Below are 18,947 nucleotides of genomic sequence, written 5' to 3'. Positions count from 1 at the left end.
TTCCAAATTTACCCTTATTCACAATCAAAAATCATTAAATAACTTTTTTTTCTAAGCATTAATTAGGAATAAGTTAGTAAAAATATTCACAATTTTCTAGGAGTAAGTAATTTTTTAAAGGATGTGTATGAGCTAAAAGAGTCACTTATTATGGAATGAAGGGAGTATCAAAGTTGTATGTTGAAAATGCAAGGTGCTGTTGAACTGATTTAACTCATCCTCCATTCCCACCTATTTGAGAAGGAAAAGTAAAAGCATATAGAGGGAGTATATGAGATTAGTTGTCCACTTGTCCTTCCAAACGAGTAAAACATATTTAATTTGAGTAGCTTTGTTGTTTGCTGTGTATCTTATCTACATCTAAGTAATATTCTACTTAATAAAATGGATTTTGCAACCTGAAGTTAGTCAGTCTAATTAATACAACTGTATGATCATTTTAGGACAGACGGTATTTTGATGGCGTGAACCATAAGGGATAAGGATTCTCCAGAGTCCAAACGTAAGCAAATCCTAACAAATTGGTTAGACTTTTTCTATTTTCTCTTTTCCCCTAAATTCGTTGATAAAGCTGAAAAGATAGGATTTTTTCTTCTTTTTATGGATTGTTGATGCGGACCATACTCGTTTAACAGTAGAATCGATATAGGCTTTCTGGTTAAAATGGAAGGTTGTAGGGGAAATTTATGTTACCAATATGTAAAAATGTCAGGTTAGAGTTAGACATGGCTTTTTTAAAGAAAATCCCTTTTGCTCGGTGGGAGATTTGACAAGCTTTTCTTTGGAATTCCTTTTTCTATAATGAATGGACATAATAGTGTGAAAAAAAAAAAAAAGTACCAAAAAAGGAACCAAATAGGCGCCCCCCGTGGGGCTCGAACCCACAAGGTTAAGAGCTTTCCGCTGTACCAACCGAGCTAGACGGACTTGTAAATTATTTGCGCGGAACATTTTAATTAACGTTTAATTTTGATCATTAACGGCTTGCCATAAGATTTAAGCTTCAACCCGACGAGTATAATAAATGTCTCCAACCAAGTATAAATAAATGAACTCATTGGTTCAGTTTTGGATAAGTTAAGATGAGTTGAGTTAATGATGTACAGTATACTGTAGTCAAGTGTCCAAAGATTGCTTGATCAAATTAGATTCAATAATAATTAGGCAAACTTATTCAAATGACTTAGAAAGAGAACTTTTTTTTATTATTCGAACGTACCAACGAGTTATGAAATCAGATTGATAGCCTCCACCCTTGTTCTAGCTCGTCGGAGAGCTAGATTTGCCTCAATTTTTTGTCTCCTTCCTTCAGCTTTTTTCACATTAGCTTCCGCTATTTCAAGAGTTTGTTGAGCTTCTTGTGGATCAATGTCACTACCCTTCTCCACATCATTTACTAAAACAGTGATCTCATTATTGCCTATTCTACCTTATTTTGTAGCTTCCTACCATTTGTAACTATCATTTTAAAGATTATCATTTGTAGCTACATTTTGGCAAAATAGTGTATGTTTTCGCATGTATTTGTTGCCAACAAATACATGAGAACAAGGTAAAAAAAAAAATAGGATCCTTGATTTTAGCCTTTAACGGTGGAGCTATTAAATTAGATATTAATATATGTTTTTTTGATGTATTTCAGTGATTTTGTTTTGCTATAATATATTTCCGTGTCTTTTTTTTTTTTTTTATGTATTGCAGTGATTTTTTTTGGATGTATTTTATTGATTTTTTTTGTTTTTTGTTTTTGATGTATTTCAATGGCTTTTTTTGATGTATTTCAAATGCATTGTGTACATTCCAATTACATATGAATCCAAATATATTCAAATTTTCGTGTATTTGAATGGATTTCAACAAATACATTCAGATACAAGACAAAAAAATTCAAATACATGACATATACGTTTAAAAACAGTGTGTTTGGCTATTAACAAAATACACTAAAAAATACACTCAAAAAATACAAAGACAAATACATTCAAAAACAGATTATTTGTGAGATGTAGATTTTTGAATGTATTTATATTTGGCTTTTAACAAATACACACGGCCAGATCTGAGACACTACCACCAGCAAAAACCCTAATCTCTCCACCACCACCAAAATCCTAATCTGAGACACCACCACCACTAAAAATCCAAATCTGAGACACCACCACCACCAAAAAAGCCTAATCTTTTCACCACCAACAAAACCCTAATCTCTCCACCTCTACGTCATCTTCTCCGCAGTCATCTCAAAATCAGTCAATCGCTGCCACCACCAACAATACACACGGTCAGATCTGTGCCATCGCCTCACTGGATAGGGTGAAGAGAGAGAGAGAGAGAGAGAGAGAGAGAGAGAGAGAGAGAGAGGCGTGAGCACAGAGGGAGAGGGAGTAGAGAGAGAGGGCAGCAGAGAGAGAGATGGGTGAGTACAGAGGGAGAGGGAGAAGAGAGAGAGGGGCGGTGCGGCCATGGTGGTGGTGGTTAAGAGAAGAGGAGAGAGATTTTTTAGGGTTTTGAGAAATGAAAAATCTGAAATGGGTAGTGATTGGGAAAAAAGAAAGTTATATGTGTGTGGGTATGTATTTATTTATATAGCTACCATTTGTAATTTAGAAAAGTTAATTAGCTACTAAATATAATTAAATAAAAGGATAGTTAATATTAATAATTAGGTCTTAAAAGAAGCTACAATGAGTAAAAATTCCTAATAATAATGACCAAGCCCGGTAGCTCAAAACTTTGTTTCCTTTTTTAGGAATTTGTCCTGCGTTTTAAAATATACTAGATGCTTGCTGATACAAGTCATACAACAACAAACTCCAAATAGGTTTTTTCATAAGTAATCAAAGCGTTATTAACACTAAGTAGGTGTTGATATGTACATTTTTTAAAATTACCAAAGATACAAAAGGTGGCAAAACAATAGTGAGTCCTATAGTTGTTAAATGCTTTGAAAAAACTCAATTAGGCGTTTCTGAGTAGTATACATCTTGTAAGTTATTCTAATTAGCAAACCGGTGCCAGCATTTCAATTCTAACTTCAAACAATTAGTTTCTAGAATGTTTCAAATGGCCATATGTTTCTTTCTTGTGTCAGACAATCATTGTGCAATATTTTCCATACAAAATCGAATGATGCCGAGTGAAGCCTTTCATTTCCATTCAAGTTTTCCTCACTAGTTGTGGAGATGGGAGCCTGGGGCGAGAAGCCTATAGCAGGAGTTCATGACAGAATAGTTGTAATTCTAATCTTCCTTCCGCGCCATTCTGTCTTGTTCTGTTGTAGGAGGAACATCGTACAATCTGAAATATTTCATAGCAATATGAGAAACATGTCTCCATTAATAAGTCCAATAACATAATTTACAGAAGCGCATTAGAAATGGCCAGTCTAACCACAGTGGAAACAGAGATTTGTATTTCAGTGTAGTGCCTCTATTAGATGTTGTCAAAGGTTCTATTAGAGATTTGTATTTCAGTGTAGTGCTTCTGACAATTCTTTATTTCTAAATAGATTGTGTATTCTGATTTATTTCTGAATACCAATATCACCCTCTAAACAACGTTTTACCAAACCAAAATCAGAAGTAAGACGATACCAAAACATGCACCAAGACATCTATTTCAGAACATACCTACAAAGAAAGAAGAAATACTAAAACTGGAGAGAACAAAAAAACAAATCTGAACTGCAACAGGTACATGTCACTGGAAGAAAAGAACTCAAAGCTTGCGGAAGAAGGTGATGAAACTGGGAAAGATATAAACAGAAACTTAAATCACTGAAGGTGAGAATGTGATAAGAAATTGAGAGTGGAAAGAAAACCAAATAGAAGAGTGACAAAAGAGGACCTGCCACGTCATGATATTGTTTCTAAATTGTCCCTTGTTGGTACACCCCATGGCCCAATTTACATTGCTTTCGTACAAGTGTCTTGTGCGGTGTTCCTACACCCAACTGTGGCTTCTAAATAAGAGACTAGCAAACTATGCCGGTGTCATGCACGGACCCCAATATGATTAATTTAGTTATTCATTTTAGTTAGTCTTTATGATTTGTATATTTTGTAAAGAATATTGTGATTCTCCTTAGTAAGTCTTCATATTTTTTTTCTCTTCTTATTTTTCCCCTTAATTTCTCAATTGTTGTTAAATTTGTCTTATTTTGGTTATGTCCGTTTCTTTTTATATTTAGTAAGTTGACAATTCAAATATCTTAGATGTCAAGTTTATAATCACAAGATTCAAAGGATATTTTATTGTATTATACACATTTTTAATTTAGAACCACAAGATTCAAAAGTCTATCTTTATTTTTTAAACTCCGTGTCTAGTCAAACGTAGACACTTAAATTGAGACAGGGAGTATATTCCAAATGAAGGCAATTAAAGGACAATTAAGACATTGCGGACCCGTGGGGACTTAAAAAGTAAACACACAAGAGGTAGAATTAATGTTCAACTTCTGAAATGTACACATGTTAGTCCCTGCTTAGAGTACAATTTCGGTTGCTTTGTGTACAACTTATTGTTGCGGTGTTCGTCCACCTTGGGCGTTTATATATAATATATAATAAAAATATAGAATGGAAAAATAGACATATATTTTTAATAATGTGGCCAAATAATATGGAACGAAGGGAGTACTTCATTTATTAATTTTTAAAGAATGTAAAAAATCAAGTATACTAATGTGGCCAAGTAATATAGGACGAAAGGAGTACTTCATTTATTAATTCTTAAAGAACATGAAAAGTCAAGTAATGTGATCAAGTAAAATGGAGCGGAGGGAGTACTTCATTTATTAATTCTTAAAGAACGTGAAAAGTCAAATGTGAACAAGTAAAAGTGCATGGAGGAAATAAATATGTGTCGGAGAATTAAACTTGAAGTGCATACATGTATACATGAGAAGAGAATAAATATTCAGTACTATGACATATGTCCACGTGGGATTTATTAATTATTAAAGAACGTGAAAAGTCAAAAGTAAATAAGTAAAAGTACATGAAGGAAATAAATTTGTGTAGGAGAATTAAAATTGAACCGCATACGTCTATACATGAAAAGAGAATAAATATTCAGCAAAAACGTGAAAAGTCAAAAGTGAACAAGTAAAAGTGCACGGAGGAAATAAATGTGTCGGAGAATTAAAATTGAAGTGCATACGTCTATAAATGAGAAGGGAATAAATATTAAGTATTATGACATATGTCCACGTGGGATAAAAAAATCTGTATATAATTAAAAAGAGGATAGTTTGCAATAGCATTGTGACAAGTTGCAGCGTAACAGAATGCCATGTGTTACAATTAGTTTAGAAAATAGTTAATTAGTTATTAAGTAGTTATTAGTTAGTATTATTTAATAATTAATTATTTAATGTGGATTTAAAAAAAATAACAGGAAAAAAAAACATTCCAGATGGTGTGGATACAACTTCCACGTTTCAGTTTTAAAAATTGGCAATTAATTTTCTATTAAATTTTACTGGGAAGAGGAAAAGGAAAAGGAAAAGGGGGAAATCAGAAAGAAAAAAAAAACTACTCCTAAAGTAACCCACATCTACTCCACTTTCCCACTCCTCATCTCCTGCACCTTATACCTTTCTCCACGAACCCTAAAATTAGGGATACCACGATCTTTAGTTTTTTCATAATGGAGCAGTTTACAAAGGGCAATAAATCACGATGCAGCGGTTTGTCAACACTCATAATTCTTGACAGGAATCCTGAGTGTTCTCTGCAAAAAACTCTCTTTGCACTAAAGTGAGTAATCTTATTTCTAATTCCTGAATAATTTCTTTAAACATAATTGCTATACTTCACATTGATTACCATCTGCACAATATTCTTTTCATAGTTTATGTTTTTTTCACATTCATGGTTATATCATTTAGGTATTTGGTGAATTGGGTAACCAAATCAATTCCTCTACATTGATGAATACAATTTATTTAATTATATGCTTGAATAATTTGAACACGTTGATTTTACTCTTCTCTTATAACAGTTGCTCTATAATATTGGCTTTTCGTTTCTACTCGCTGACTCGCTGTCAATATTGATTCACACTTCTTCTCTATTAACAGAGGAATTAATGGCGGCTCAAAGTAATTTTATTAGCGAAATTAACACCAAGCCGATGAATTGGAGGTTAAAGGTTCGTATTGTCAGGCTTTGGGAAAAACCACTTCACAACAAACCTGATAGTCCTTTTTCAACTGAGCTTATTCTGATGGATGAAAAGGTTAAATATTTTCACTTTACTTCTATTTTGCACTGTTTACATATGCATCATTATACAAGAAAAATTTGCGGAAAAACTTAGTCTTATTTATTGATTTAGTGTTTTTGTAGGGCGGCCGCATTCACGCAAGTGTTGGCAGGAATATTATTCAAAGTTTGAAAACGATGAACCAAGTGTCACGACCCAACCCCGTAGGCCGTGACTAGTGTCCGTGCTGGACACCCAAACGTACCCAATAATCCAAACCAGCAGACTAGCAGATTATATAAATATAAAAGTCAGTCGACATTACTAGTGTCATAGAGGAACATATATAACACATGGAAGCCGATAAGGCTATCACAAATCATAGCAACCTAAAACATATACAGAACCCACATGTATGTCTACAGACCTCTACAGAACATAACAGAAACATAAGACAGGACAGGGCCCCGTCGTACCCCTGAATAGCGTACATATATCCAACAGCAGCAGACTGTACCAGAGTATAGGCTCTAGACAAAAGAGCGCTCCAGAATAGCAGAATAGGTGTCCTAGGCAGGTGGGTCAGCAAATCTGTAGTCTGTACCTGCGCGGCATGAAAACGCAGCCCCCGAAGAAAGGGGGTCAGTACGAAATATGTACTGAGTATGTAAAGCATGGAACGTAGTAAACAAAGTCATAATCGGAACAGGAGGTACAGAAAAATGAACGGAATATCCAGATTAGCAAAATGCTGATCATAAAGCATAAATAGTACTTACAGGAAACGTATGTCATACCTGGTCCCATTACGGAACAAAATCATAACCGGAACAGAACGTACAGAAATGTGAGTGAGATGTCCAGAGTATCAAATGCATATTTTCAAAACATGAAGAGTATGTACAGAAACATATGCCATATCATATCCGGCCCCTGCCAAGGGACTCGGCAGACAGAACGTGGTCACCCCCCGACACTGGTGCCACAACACATAAGGATCAGAAAAGGGGAATAACCCCGTAACATAGCATATCATATCAGATGGCCATATCAGATCATATCAGAACAAGCGTACATGGCACAGCATACTCCACAAACCCATGTACGCGTATACCTGCCCCCTCACATCGAGGCACGGCGAACAATGCAAAGGATCACGCTTGACAACATATCCTGGCCCGGGCTCAGTGGGGGAAACATTGAGGCATCCACGAACGGAGTAGTGAGAAACTAAATGCACTAAAAATACCATATATATATATTTCCAGAGACTCAATGAGGCATATCGAATGTCAAATCAAATCAATGAAATCGGACGGAAACATAGTAAGTAAATTTAGATGTCATAACGGGTTACGGAGGCATAATCTATCCGAGATCGTTTTCAAGATTCAAAACAATTTATAAGACTTAATGAAATATTTAAAATAGTTTTTATTTAGTAGATAAAGGAGTAGTTAGAGTATCTCTAACGAAAACGCTCGAAGACAAGTCATAGACACATAAAGGGTAAAATTGGAAATAGTGGGCCCACCTCGGAACCAATGAAGCGGTGGGCTCAAATTACGTATTTTTAAGCTTATGGGGTCACCTACAAAGGTTCTAGGACATTCCATAACTTCCTAAGCAATTTGGGAAAAAATTTCAATTTTTCATCAAAGCATACTTAAGGAATTCAATTCTATTGAATGAAAAAGCGACGATTTCAAACGCGGATTCCGATGGACAGAATATTCCCCGAGGCGTAAATCCAAGCCTAGTACATCTAGGACATGCCAAGAGAAGAATCGGGATAGCTTTACATACCTTTCTTGCCCTTTACGCTTGCCAAAACTCAAATCCCGTTTCGTCCAAAACCTACAAATGGTCACATTTACCAATTTACTATTCATAAGACTTAAAATTTCAACCTTAACCAATTCTTGTCTATAAAAATTTGAGCAGCATCTCCCCTATATATATATCATCCCCGAGGTTAAAACTCGGCTAAAACAACAACAACCATACCAACAACAATATATACAACATCAATAATCGACTAGGAACGCATTCTAGCGTAAATAGTCTTATTTTCCAAATAATGCGACAATTCCAAATCCAACTTTGCACTTACAACCCGATATCAATATTTTCATATTCACATACTAATATAAGACCATTCAAACATAAACCAAAAGTATTCCAAGCTATATATTCAATATTCAACAATTCCATCAACTTCCATATTCAATCCAAAATTCTTATATATGCAACAAAACCATTCCAACACATTTTCTACTTACTAATTCATCTCCAACAACAATCTACCACACGGCCAACATGGCTTCTTTCCAATTTCATCCAATTTTCATTCAACTTCCATTTCCAATACAAATTCCACAATAACCACAACTAGTATACAACTTAAAATTCAACTCATATATGTATACAACATATATACACCCATGGCTACATATATAATATATATACATACCCACTTTGCAAACTTTCATATTTCCATAAATTCTACTCATTTCTACATACTACAACACAAACAAACCTTCATAACATAAGAAAAAGGAATTGATTCTTACCTTGTTTTTATGAAAGTAGCAAATTCTTCAACATCTTATTGTTCCCATGCTCCTCTAACTCCAAACAAAATTATATTCGTGATTATGCGTTGCCCGGACTTCGATTAGTACTTCGTAGCTTGAAATTTCACTCACAATCCTCACTTTTATGTGAGATTTAGGCCCCTTTTTGTTGCTGAATTTTCTGGAAAATTTGAGAAGTTTTTAGATGATAAAAATGGGGGTTTGCCCCTTTTTATAAGGGCTGAAACGGCGTCACTGTAGCTACAGTACTGTAGCAGTGCTGTAGCGTACTGTAGCAGTGCTGTTTCTGCGCGACAGTTCAGTTTGTAGCGTCTATAATTCTCTATTCCGACGTCCTATCGATGAGTGGTTTGTTGAATCATAAACTAGACCTGACGAACCTCATTTTAGGCTTTTGAAACGCCTTAAAACTCCAAATATGCATAGAGATATACCCCTCCAAAGTTGACTAAAAATCTGTCCAGCATTTCTCAAATTTTCGTCGAACTTATTTTCTTCAACTTGCTCGATCTCGAAATATTTCGAAACCCTCCATACATGATATTTATCACTTATTATACATGATAATGACCATATTCTTGTGTTTTAAAATACTCTTTCCCGATGACGACTTACAAGATCATAATCATCCATTATTTAAACAATATACTTAATAATGCCTCATTCCTCATACTCCAAAGTTGTTTTACCTAGTCGTAACTCGACATTCTTACATTCAAATTTAACAGTGTTTCTTCGAAGTACGGGGTGTAACATTCTCCCCCCCTTTAAAAACATTCGTCCTCGAATGTTGAGGTAGAGTTCTCCCCGAGGTAGATATCAATGTTTTTTCCCGTATTTATCAGTATTATTTTACTTACTTTCAGTATTGCTTGCCCGGTAAAACTGAACTTATCCAAACTATGCAATCCATTCTTCTTCTTTTGTAGCCAAGATTTACGCCTGTACTCAAGGTCATCCCTTTTTCTTGTTATTTGTCTGTCCACTAACTCTCCATGCTTTATCGCTTCAGTCGTCTCTTTAGTCTGTCGTCTCTTCAGTCTTCGTCGTTATATCCTTGTATGCCCCTTTCATTTCGTGCTTACCACACACCCTTATCCAATTTTGATCTCATTCTTTCATTCGTCTCTTATGGCTGAATCTTTGGGATTTCGTACATATTTCCCAGGGGGGTCACCCATCCTCCCACCTTAGCACGCTTAACCTCGAAAACTTCAATACATTTAGGTGCGTTAAGGCCGGTATAATCACGTCAACTGCCCCGCGCGACCTTGGTCACGTAATTTAAGGAAAATTGGGGTCTTAACAACTTTCAAAACGCCCTCGTAGCGGGTCCCACCCCGACTTAGAGGGGATTCTTTTGCTTTTCTAACTATATAGTTACCGTATCGCCCCTGTAAATCCTCAATATTCACCTCCATGTGTGTATATATGTAATTTTAGACAGCTCACGAGTTTAAGTTTTTATTCCACAGATCCCATCTCCAATCAGTCGATGAAAACTCATATAATGTTACTGTGAGGCATCTTCCGACTACCAGCAAAAGAAAACTAGAATCCGACGAACTTCGCGGAATCTGTTAGTACTTAATTCACATAATTACCTCCATATTTGTATATATATATATATTTGAGTCGTAAGCGGACCACTCAATCCTCAACTGCCTGTCATACACTTTGTATTCTTCCAATTAGAGGAAACTTAACCGTTGGGCATCTTTGCCCTTCCACATATTTTTGCCCCTCAACCTAGGCTGTTCTAAAGCAAAATGGGGTTGGAACATATTTCCGGTCCGTTTAAATAAATTGAGAATTTGCTACTCATATATGATTTCTCGGGATAAAAATTTTCCAAATAGGGATAATGCTTCTTACAAATGACATGGAGGGTATCTCTTAAACTTTAATCCAACATAATAGATTTACCCTACGGTATCGATCTTCAAGACACGTTAAGAATTTATATCTCATTTTCCTCTCCGTATATCTATAAAAAATTGGGCAGAGGTTCCTCTGTATTTCTTACTATCCCAAAACCTGTACACAGGAAATACCAACCATGCCTCACAGGGCCAACACATATACGTATATACATATCGCATCATATCGCCTCATAGCCACACGGGGCTAATAATTTCAAATAAAAGTATAAAGATGCTGAGGCTTACCTCACATGCCCAACTCAAACTGCACCTACTACACTTTCCTGCTTATTTTTTTTTCTTTTCAATCTTCAGCTTCATGTTTCAATCGTATTTCAAACACCTTACCCAGCATACATCTTTCATACCATTACTTACCTGTGTACTGTGTAGCTTCCAATATCATCAGTCGCTGTCTTACGTCGATACCGTTCTCCAACTGCAATCAAGGGTTAGTAAAAAAAAAGGGGTTCATTTCCTATAGCTGGCTCTATCGCACGATCTAAGATTCAAAGAAAAGTAACACCCTAAATGTCCTGTAGCCTCCTGTTTATAGATGTGGTGCACAACACAACGATAAACAAGACTCTACTAGACACGGTCTGTAGACATTCCGAGGACGAACTGCTCTGATACCACTTTTGTCACGACCCAACCCCGTAGGCCGTGACTAGTGTCCGTGCTGGACACCCAAACGTACCCAATAATCCAAACCAGCAGACTAGCAGATTATATAAATATAAAAGTCAGTCGACATTACTAGTGTCATAGAGGAACATATATAACACATGGAAGCCGATAAGGCTATCACAAATCATAGCAACCTAAAACATATACAGAACCCACATGTATGTCTACAGACCTCTACAGAACATAACAGAAACATAAGACAGGACAGGGCCCCGTCGTACCCCTGAATAGCGTACATATATCCAACAGCAGCAGACTGTACCAGAGTATAGGCTCTAGACAAAAGAGCGCTCCAGAATAGCAGAATAGGTGTCCTAGGCAGGTGGGTCAGCAAATCTGTAGTCTGTACCTGCGCGGCATGAAAACGCAGCCCCCGAAGAAAGGGGGTCAGTACGAAATATGTACTGAGTATGTAAAGCATGGAACGTAGTAAACAAAGTCATAATCGGAACAGGAGGTACAGAAAAATGAACGGAATATCCAGATTAGCAAAATGCTGATCATAAAGCATAAATAGTACTTACAGGAAACGTATGTCATACCTGGTCCCATTACGGAACAAAATCATAACCGGAACAGAACGTACAGAAATGTGAGTGAGATGTCCAGAGTATCAAATGCATATTTTCAAAACATGAAGAGTATGTACAGAAACATATGCCATATCATATCCGGCCCCTGCCAAGGGACTCGGCAGACAGAACGTGGTCACCCCCCGACACTGGTGCCACAACACATAAGGATCAGAAAAGGGGAATAACCCCGTAACATAGCATATCATATCAGATGGCCATATCAGATCATATCAGAACAAGCGTACATGGCACAGCATACTCCACAAACCCATGTACGCGTATACCTGCCCCCTCACATCGAGGCACGGCGAACAATGCAAAGGATCACGCTTGACAACATATCCTGGCCCGGGCTCAGTGGGGGAAACATTGAGGCATCCACGAACGGAGTAGTGAGAAACTAAATGCACTAAAAATACCATATATATATATTTCCAGAGACTCAATGAGGCATATCGAATGTCAAATCAAATCAATGAAATCGGACGGAAACATAGTAAGTAAATTTAGATGTCATAACGGGTTACGGAGGCATAATCTATCCGAGATCGTTTTCAAGATTCAAAACAATTTATAAGACTTAATGAAATATTTAAAATAGTTTTTATTTAGTAGATAAAGGAGTAGTTAGAGTATCTCTAACGAAAACGCTCGAAGACAAGTCATAGACACATAAAGGGTAAAATTGGAAATAGTGGGCCCACCTCGGAACCAATGAAGCGGTGGGCTCAAATTACGTATTTTTAAGCTTATGGGGTCACCTACAAAGGTTCTAGGACATTCCATAACTTCCTAAGCAATTTGGGAAAAAATTTCAATTTTTCATCAAAGCATACTTAAGGAATTCAATTCTATTGAATGAAAAAGCGACGATTTCAAACGCGGATTCCGATGGACAGAATATTCCCCGAGGCGTAAATCCAAGCCTAGTACATCTAGGACATGCCAAGAGAAGAATCGGGATAGCTTTACATACCTTTCTTGCCCTTTACGCTTGCCAAAACTCAAATCCCGTTTCGTCCAAAACCTACAAATGGTCACATTTACCAATTTACTATTCATAAGACTTAAAATTTCAACCTTAACCAATTCTTGTCTATAAAAATTTGAGCAGCATCTCCCCTATATATATATCATCCCCGAGGTTAAAACTCGGCTAAAACAACAACAACCATACCAACAACAATATATACAACATCAATAATCGACTAGGAACGCATTCTAGCGTAAATAGTCTTATTTTCCAAATAATGCGACAATTCCAAATCCAACTTTGCACTTACAACCCGATATCAATATTTTCATATTCACATACTAATATAAGACCATTCAAACATAAACCAAAAGTATTCCAAGCTATATATTCAATATTCAACAATTCCATCAACTTCCATATTCAATCCAAAATTCTTATATATGCAACAAAACCATTCCAACACATTTTCTACTTACTAATTCATCTCCAACAACAATCTACCACACGGCCAACATGGCTTCTTTCCAATTTCATCCAATTTTCATTCAACTTCCATTTCCAATACAAATTCCACAATAACCACAACTAGTATACAACTTAAAATTCAACTCATATATGTATACAACATATATACACCCATGGCTACATATATAATATATATACATACCCACTTTGCAAACTTTCATATTTCCATAAATTCTACTCATTTCTACATACTACAACACAAACAAACCTTCATAACATAAGAAAAAGGAATTGATTCTTACCTTGTTTTTATGAAAGTAGCAAATTCTTCAACATCTTATTGTTCCCATGCTCCTCTAACTCCAAACAAAATTATATTCGTGATTATGCGTTGCCCGGACTTCGATTAGTACTTCGTAGCTTGAAATTTCACTCACAATCCTCACTTTTATGTGAGATTTAGGCCCCTTTTTGTTGCTGAATTTTCTGGAAAATTTGAGAAGTTTTTAGATGATAAAAATGGGGGTTTGCCCCTTTTTATAAGGGCTGAAACGGCGTCACTGTAGCTACAGTACTGTAGCAGTGCTGTAGCGTACTGTAGCAGTGCTGTTTCTGCGCGACAGTTCAGTTTGTAGCGTCTATAATTCTCTATTCCGACGTCCTATCGATGAGTGGTTTGTTGAATCATAAACTAGACCTGACGAACCTCATTTTAGGCTTTTGAAACGCCTTAAAACTCCAAATATGCATAGAGATATACCCCTCCAAAGTTGACTAAAAATCTGTCCAGCATTTCTCAAATTTTCGTCGAACTTATTTTCTTCAACTTGCTCGATCTCGAAATATTTCGAAACCCTCCATACATGATATTTATCACTTATTATACATGATAATGACCATATTCTTGTGTTTTAAAATACTCTTTCCCGATGACGACTTACAAGATCATAATCATCCATTATTTAAACAATATACTTAATAATGCCTCATTCCTCATACTCCAAAGTTGTTTTACCTAGTCGTAACTCGACATTCTTACATTCAAATTTAACAGTGTTTCTTCGAAGTACGGGGTGTAACACCAAGAAATCAAGGAATTGGGTTTGTACATCATGAAGAATTTCATGGTTTGTCCAAATAAGGAGAAACTGAGGACCAAAGACCACAAGTGTAAGTTGATTTTCACGCAGAAGACCATTGTTGAGGAAATACAGGATCTATATTTCAACATGTGTATCTTCAAATTCAGACCCTATGAGCAGTTGTCTAATCCACAGGACTTTGACGACACCGAACTATTCGGTAATTAAATCTTTTTCATTTTTTCTTTTACTTTCCGTTATTTGTTTTCTGTTGTCCATGGGTTGAACTGATTGCTAATACCTACAAACCAAGCTACTATCTATAACTATTATCTACATTATACTTTTAAACTTTAAACAACATCCCATGAGCCAAAGTAGTAATTTCAATAAATCTAAAGTCTTTGAGCATGTGGTGAATCTCATGCTTCTACACGTTAAAACCCAATATTATTTCGCAAAACAGGAAATGAATCTACTAACATTACATAAAATTATTTACCGGAGAGAATGTATAGGTGGTAGTTTTCATGAAATTTCTTATTAATAAGATAGTAATTGCAGTACTTTCAGTTTCTTTAGATTCTATGCAAGAAAAGTATTATAGGTTTCTCTCCACTGTTTGTTGGAGGATCATTTGTTTTCTTGTGGTGAGTACTATTGTGGCTAACTGTTGCAACTAATTTGGATGAGTCCAGAATGTTTCTATAAGCTATTGCCATGGTCTATTTTGATTATATTCTACCTATTCCATTTCTAACTTTTGAAAAGTGAATGCAAATTCCTCCTGTAATTCACGCATACATGTTGTGAAAGCATAATGTGAAGTGATATGAATATCAGTACTTTCTATTCTTTCACTCATTATATCAAGGCAATGGATTCATTGATATCCTTTTTTTTTTACTTGTGTTGGTGGGAGGAAACCTAAACTAACAATTGTATTAGTACTACTACTTGCAAATTAGAAAATAAAGAGGCGACAGGGCATTAGTTGCAAAATTTTGTGTCAATGTCTTCACCTGGGCAGTGTTGATGCTCTGCTAGGAGAGAATTCATACGGATGTCCATGTCACTTTCATGAAATAATCTGCACTTTTCAGTTCTTCAACATATATACATATTAATTCTTTTAAATTATTGCTTTAAGCATACCTCAACTATGACCAATTCTGCACTGATTTCTTTGGTCAATATTTTTGTAGATGTTATCGGCCAAATTGTGAGTTATGGGGACGTACAGTCTGTCAACCAAGATGGTAACGTCCGGATGTTCATGAACGTTGAGCTGCAGGATTATAAGTAAGCTTTCCACAACTAATAAATGCTTAATTAGTTTGTAATTTTGACTCATGTGCTTAACCTTATAACAATTGTAGGAGCAACAACATATCTGCAACATTTTGGGGCGACTTTGTGGAACAGATCAAGCCACATTTGATTGAATCGAATGATAAGCCTGTTGTCGTCGTCATGCAGTTGGTTAGAGCACATCGATTTCGAGGTTATTAAGTTGTCTACTTATTTTGCAATTCTATGTCTTTGTACAATTAGCAAACTCTTATTAATATAATTAAGCGTGCAGAACAATATTCAGTGAGGAACACTTGGCACGTTTCCAAGCTTTGGATCAATTCAGATCTTCCTCAAATTCTTGACTTTAGCTCCAGGTTAAGTTATGCTAAATTTATGGTCATTTCAAATTAAATTTTATTCTTACTCTTTATTAACGTATCTCAAGTTACAATATGAAACAGAATCGTCTCAGTGTGTGGAGAAAGCTCGCAAATAATTACTCAAATTTCGTCTCAAAAGACTCATTCTATTGAAGATGAATTAGCATCTGGAAGTGTTGGATTTAAAACTATTGAGGCTTTGATTGACTCTAAGCATGTGAGTACCTAATTATTAATAATCAGCACAATAACAAAAAATTTACCTTATCTTTCTGTACATAACAGTTGTATATCCAATTTTTATGAGCAGCCGGGAAACTTCTGGATTGTAGCAACCATTGTATACATAGACCTAGAGCACGGATGGTCTTATTTAGCATGCAAAATGTGCGCAAAGAAGGTTGAGCCAGAGGGGAATAAGTTCTATTGTAAAAAATGCGGGCAAGTTCCATCTGCCAGTCATCGGTATGACCATAATACATACTTCCTTAACTTTTTTCATAAACAAACTTAAAATTGTTTCTATAATGACTCTTTCCAGGTTCAAGCTAAAATTAGGAGTGATAGATGATACCGGTACAATTATTTTGATGATGTGGGATAGGGATGCAACAAAAATGATCGGAAAGTCAGCAAATGATTTAAAAAATGTTGTATCTGAGGTATATACTAGACACTCTCTATACAAAATAAGACCACCAACGTGTAAACAATTATCATTACCCCACTTATATATAGTAGAATAGGACTGAAAGCATGTTTACAAAATAGTCAACTGCATGATCTTACAAATGTTTAAAGAGATTTAAGCTTTTACATATCAATTTTAAGTTATATGATCCGGTGATTGGCAATTAAAAATATTTTTGTTTACTCAAATTCCAAAAGAAAAATATTGTAAAGCCTTTAATCGGCTCTTAAGTTATTCAGCATTAACTTAAGTGACAAATTTGTTATCAGACACCCTCTTTAGTAAAGTATAAAACCAGTCTAATGTGTAATATTCATCTTTTTTTTTCTTCTTAGCAGTTCATGATGAATTGTTTAATTCAATGTTTAAAGTATCTATCTATTTTTCTAATCTCAGATGGCCAGTGTGAATTTCATGCTACTGAAGGCTTCATTATTTTATCTAGGCAAGTCATAATTAAAGACATGCTTTAATGTGGAAGTTAAATTGCAGCAGAAACACTTATGCTTTCATTTTAGAGTTCCCTTCTTCTACTTTAGTCTTTTTATATTAGTAGCTTGCTTTAATGTATTGTTCCTGGTATTTGGATTATGCTTACTAACACACTTATTATGACAATTGAAGAATCATCTTTGTAACAGCTTCAACCATTCTGATATTTCTTTTTTAGACTTCTGGTGCTGCAGATGACTCTTCAATACCAATAGAGATAGAAAATTTTATTGAAAAAAGATACATGTTTAAAGTGGATGTTCAGAACTCCAACTGTGAGAATCAAGATGAAGTCTTTAAAGTTCTTACGTTTACTGATGACGAGGATATTATAGAAAAATAAATTCCTTCTCCACGTGCAGAGACATTCAAAGTATGTTTATCTACTCAAATATTTCTCAAGTTTGCTATTTGTGATTCAAGTAAATTTTAATTATGATGCACATTTTTTATAGGATCCAGATTTCAGTAATAACCAAGTCAGTCATGAAGATAACGAAATCACGGTGAATTTGCGACTAATCATTAACTTCTTTAGATTATTGATTCTTTCAATTAAATGAATTGCAGCTTTTAAATAATAAAACAAATAGAAACCATAGATTCAATATTGATTTTCACCTTTGTATTTTTAATATGTAGGATTCTACTGAAGATGCTGAGTTGATCGACATCGCAAGTACACCTGTCAAGATAGCTATCACTGGTGCCGCGACAGTGGTTGAAGAAGATCCAGTTGCACAGTTGTCTGGAAACAAGATCAAAAGAGTATTTAAGAAGAAGAAGATAGCATAATGTGCTAGCATATGTAACCCTTGGAAAAACTAAAAATTGCCTGCTTATTTAGTTTGGTAGTTTCATTAGTACTTATGAACAACGTGTTTGAATTATTTCATGTTTTTTCTGGTATTGAAATTCTGCTTTTTAGATAGTTTGATATTTTCCTTAGTTATCAACGTGATGTCTGAAATGTTCTGAAAATGTGTTGAAATCTGCAGTTTTTTTTATGAAGTTTAGTGTGCTGAAATATGGAGTTATTTGTGGTGAAAGTTCAGATTTTCTGACAATTTTCCCGACAATTTAGTGTTCACCTTAAACTTTGATACGATGTCCACGGACGATGCACTTTTTTAATTGTAACATTATCATGATAGTTAAAGTCTTATTTCATTCTTCTTTCATCACCAACTGTTCAGTAGCAAAACAAGACATTTTTCAGCACTATAGCAGCCTCACACCAGCATTTCAGTGCCATTCTGCAATAGGCAAAACAGAATTTTCAACCAGCAAAAACTCCAGTTTTAAGGGAAAAGTATAATTTCCATAATAAAAAAAATCATGCCTTCTTTATAGTAGATGAATCAGTTGCCTCATCATCAAATAATAGATGAAAAATCATATTTCTGGAAAAGTTTAATTGAAAAAAATTGTCAATTATAAAGAAAAGCACCAATGAAAGTAAATGGGATAGACTTAGTCACTTTCCTAATTTTATACTCAGACATCAAACCAACAAACCCCTAAAGTCATTTTCCTAAATATGACAGACTTCACTTTCCTAAGTTCTCTCT

The 18,947-nt window shown here is 35.3% G+C and overlaps 1 protein-coding gene and 3 long non-coding RNA genes across 4 annotated transcripts; 2 read left to right on the top strand and 2 right to left on the bottom strand.

Annotated features, from left to right (window-relative positions):
- The first annotated feature begins 5,257 nt into the window (after positions 1–5,257).
- On the top strand, positions 5,258–6,417 carry LOC132622577 (uncharacterized). The gene is made up of 3 exons (XR_009575939.1): positions 5,258–5,762; positions 6,086–6,243; positions 6,354–6,417. It is a non-coding gene; the product is annotated as an uncharacterized LOC132622577 (long non-coding RNA).
- Positions 6,418–6,479: 62 nt separating this feature from the next.
- Positions 6,480–9,124, bottom strand: LOC132622576 (uncharacterized). The gene is made up of 3 exons (XR_009575938.1): positions 8,784–9,124; positions 8,017–8,067; positions 6,480–6,814 (listed from the first exon to the last, which is right to left on the bottom strand). It is a non-coding gene; the product is annotated as an uncharacterized LOC132622576 (long non-coding RNA).
- A 2,309-nt stretch (positions 9,125–11,433) lies between these two features.
- Positions 11,434–14,078, bottom strand: LOC132622745 (uncharacterized). Its single transcript, XR_009575983.1, has 3 exons — positions 13,738–14,078; positions 12,971–13,021; positions 11,434–11,768 (listed from the first exon to the last, which is right to left on the bottom strand). It is a non-coding gene; the product is annotated as an uncharacterized LOC132622745 (long non-coding RNA).
- A 443-nt stretch (positions 14,079–14,521) lies between these two features.
- LOC132622488 (uncharacterized) lies at positions 14,522–18,367 on the top strand. Its single transcript, XM_060337104.1, has 10 exons — positions 14,522–14,737; positions 15,723–15,819; positions 15,897–16,021; positions 16,103–16,187; positions 16,275–16,410; positions 16,504–16,658; positions 16,735–16,855; positions 17,555–17,749; positions 17,832–17,882; positions 18,019–18,367. Exons 1-8 carry the CDS (start codon positions 14,548–14,550, stop codon positions 17,717–17,719), a joined length of 1,074 nt encoding a protein of 357 aa, XP_060193087.1. The 5' UTR covers positions 14,522–14,547; the 3' UTR covers positions 17,720–17,749; positions 17,832–17,882; positions 18,019–18,367.
- The last annotated feature ends 580 nt before the right edge of the window (positions 18,368–18,947 follow it).

This window comes from Lycium barbarum, chromosome 12, assembly GCF_019175385.1.
Source record: "Lycium barbarum isolate Lr01 chromosome 12, ASM1917538v2, whole genome shotgun sequence".
Lineage (NCBI taxonomy): Eukaryota > Viridiplantae > Streptophyta > Magnoliopsida > Solanales > Solanaceae > Lycium > Lycium barbarum.
This window is presented reverse-complemented; position numbering and strand designations above follow the sequence as displayed.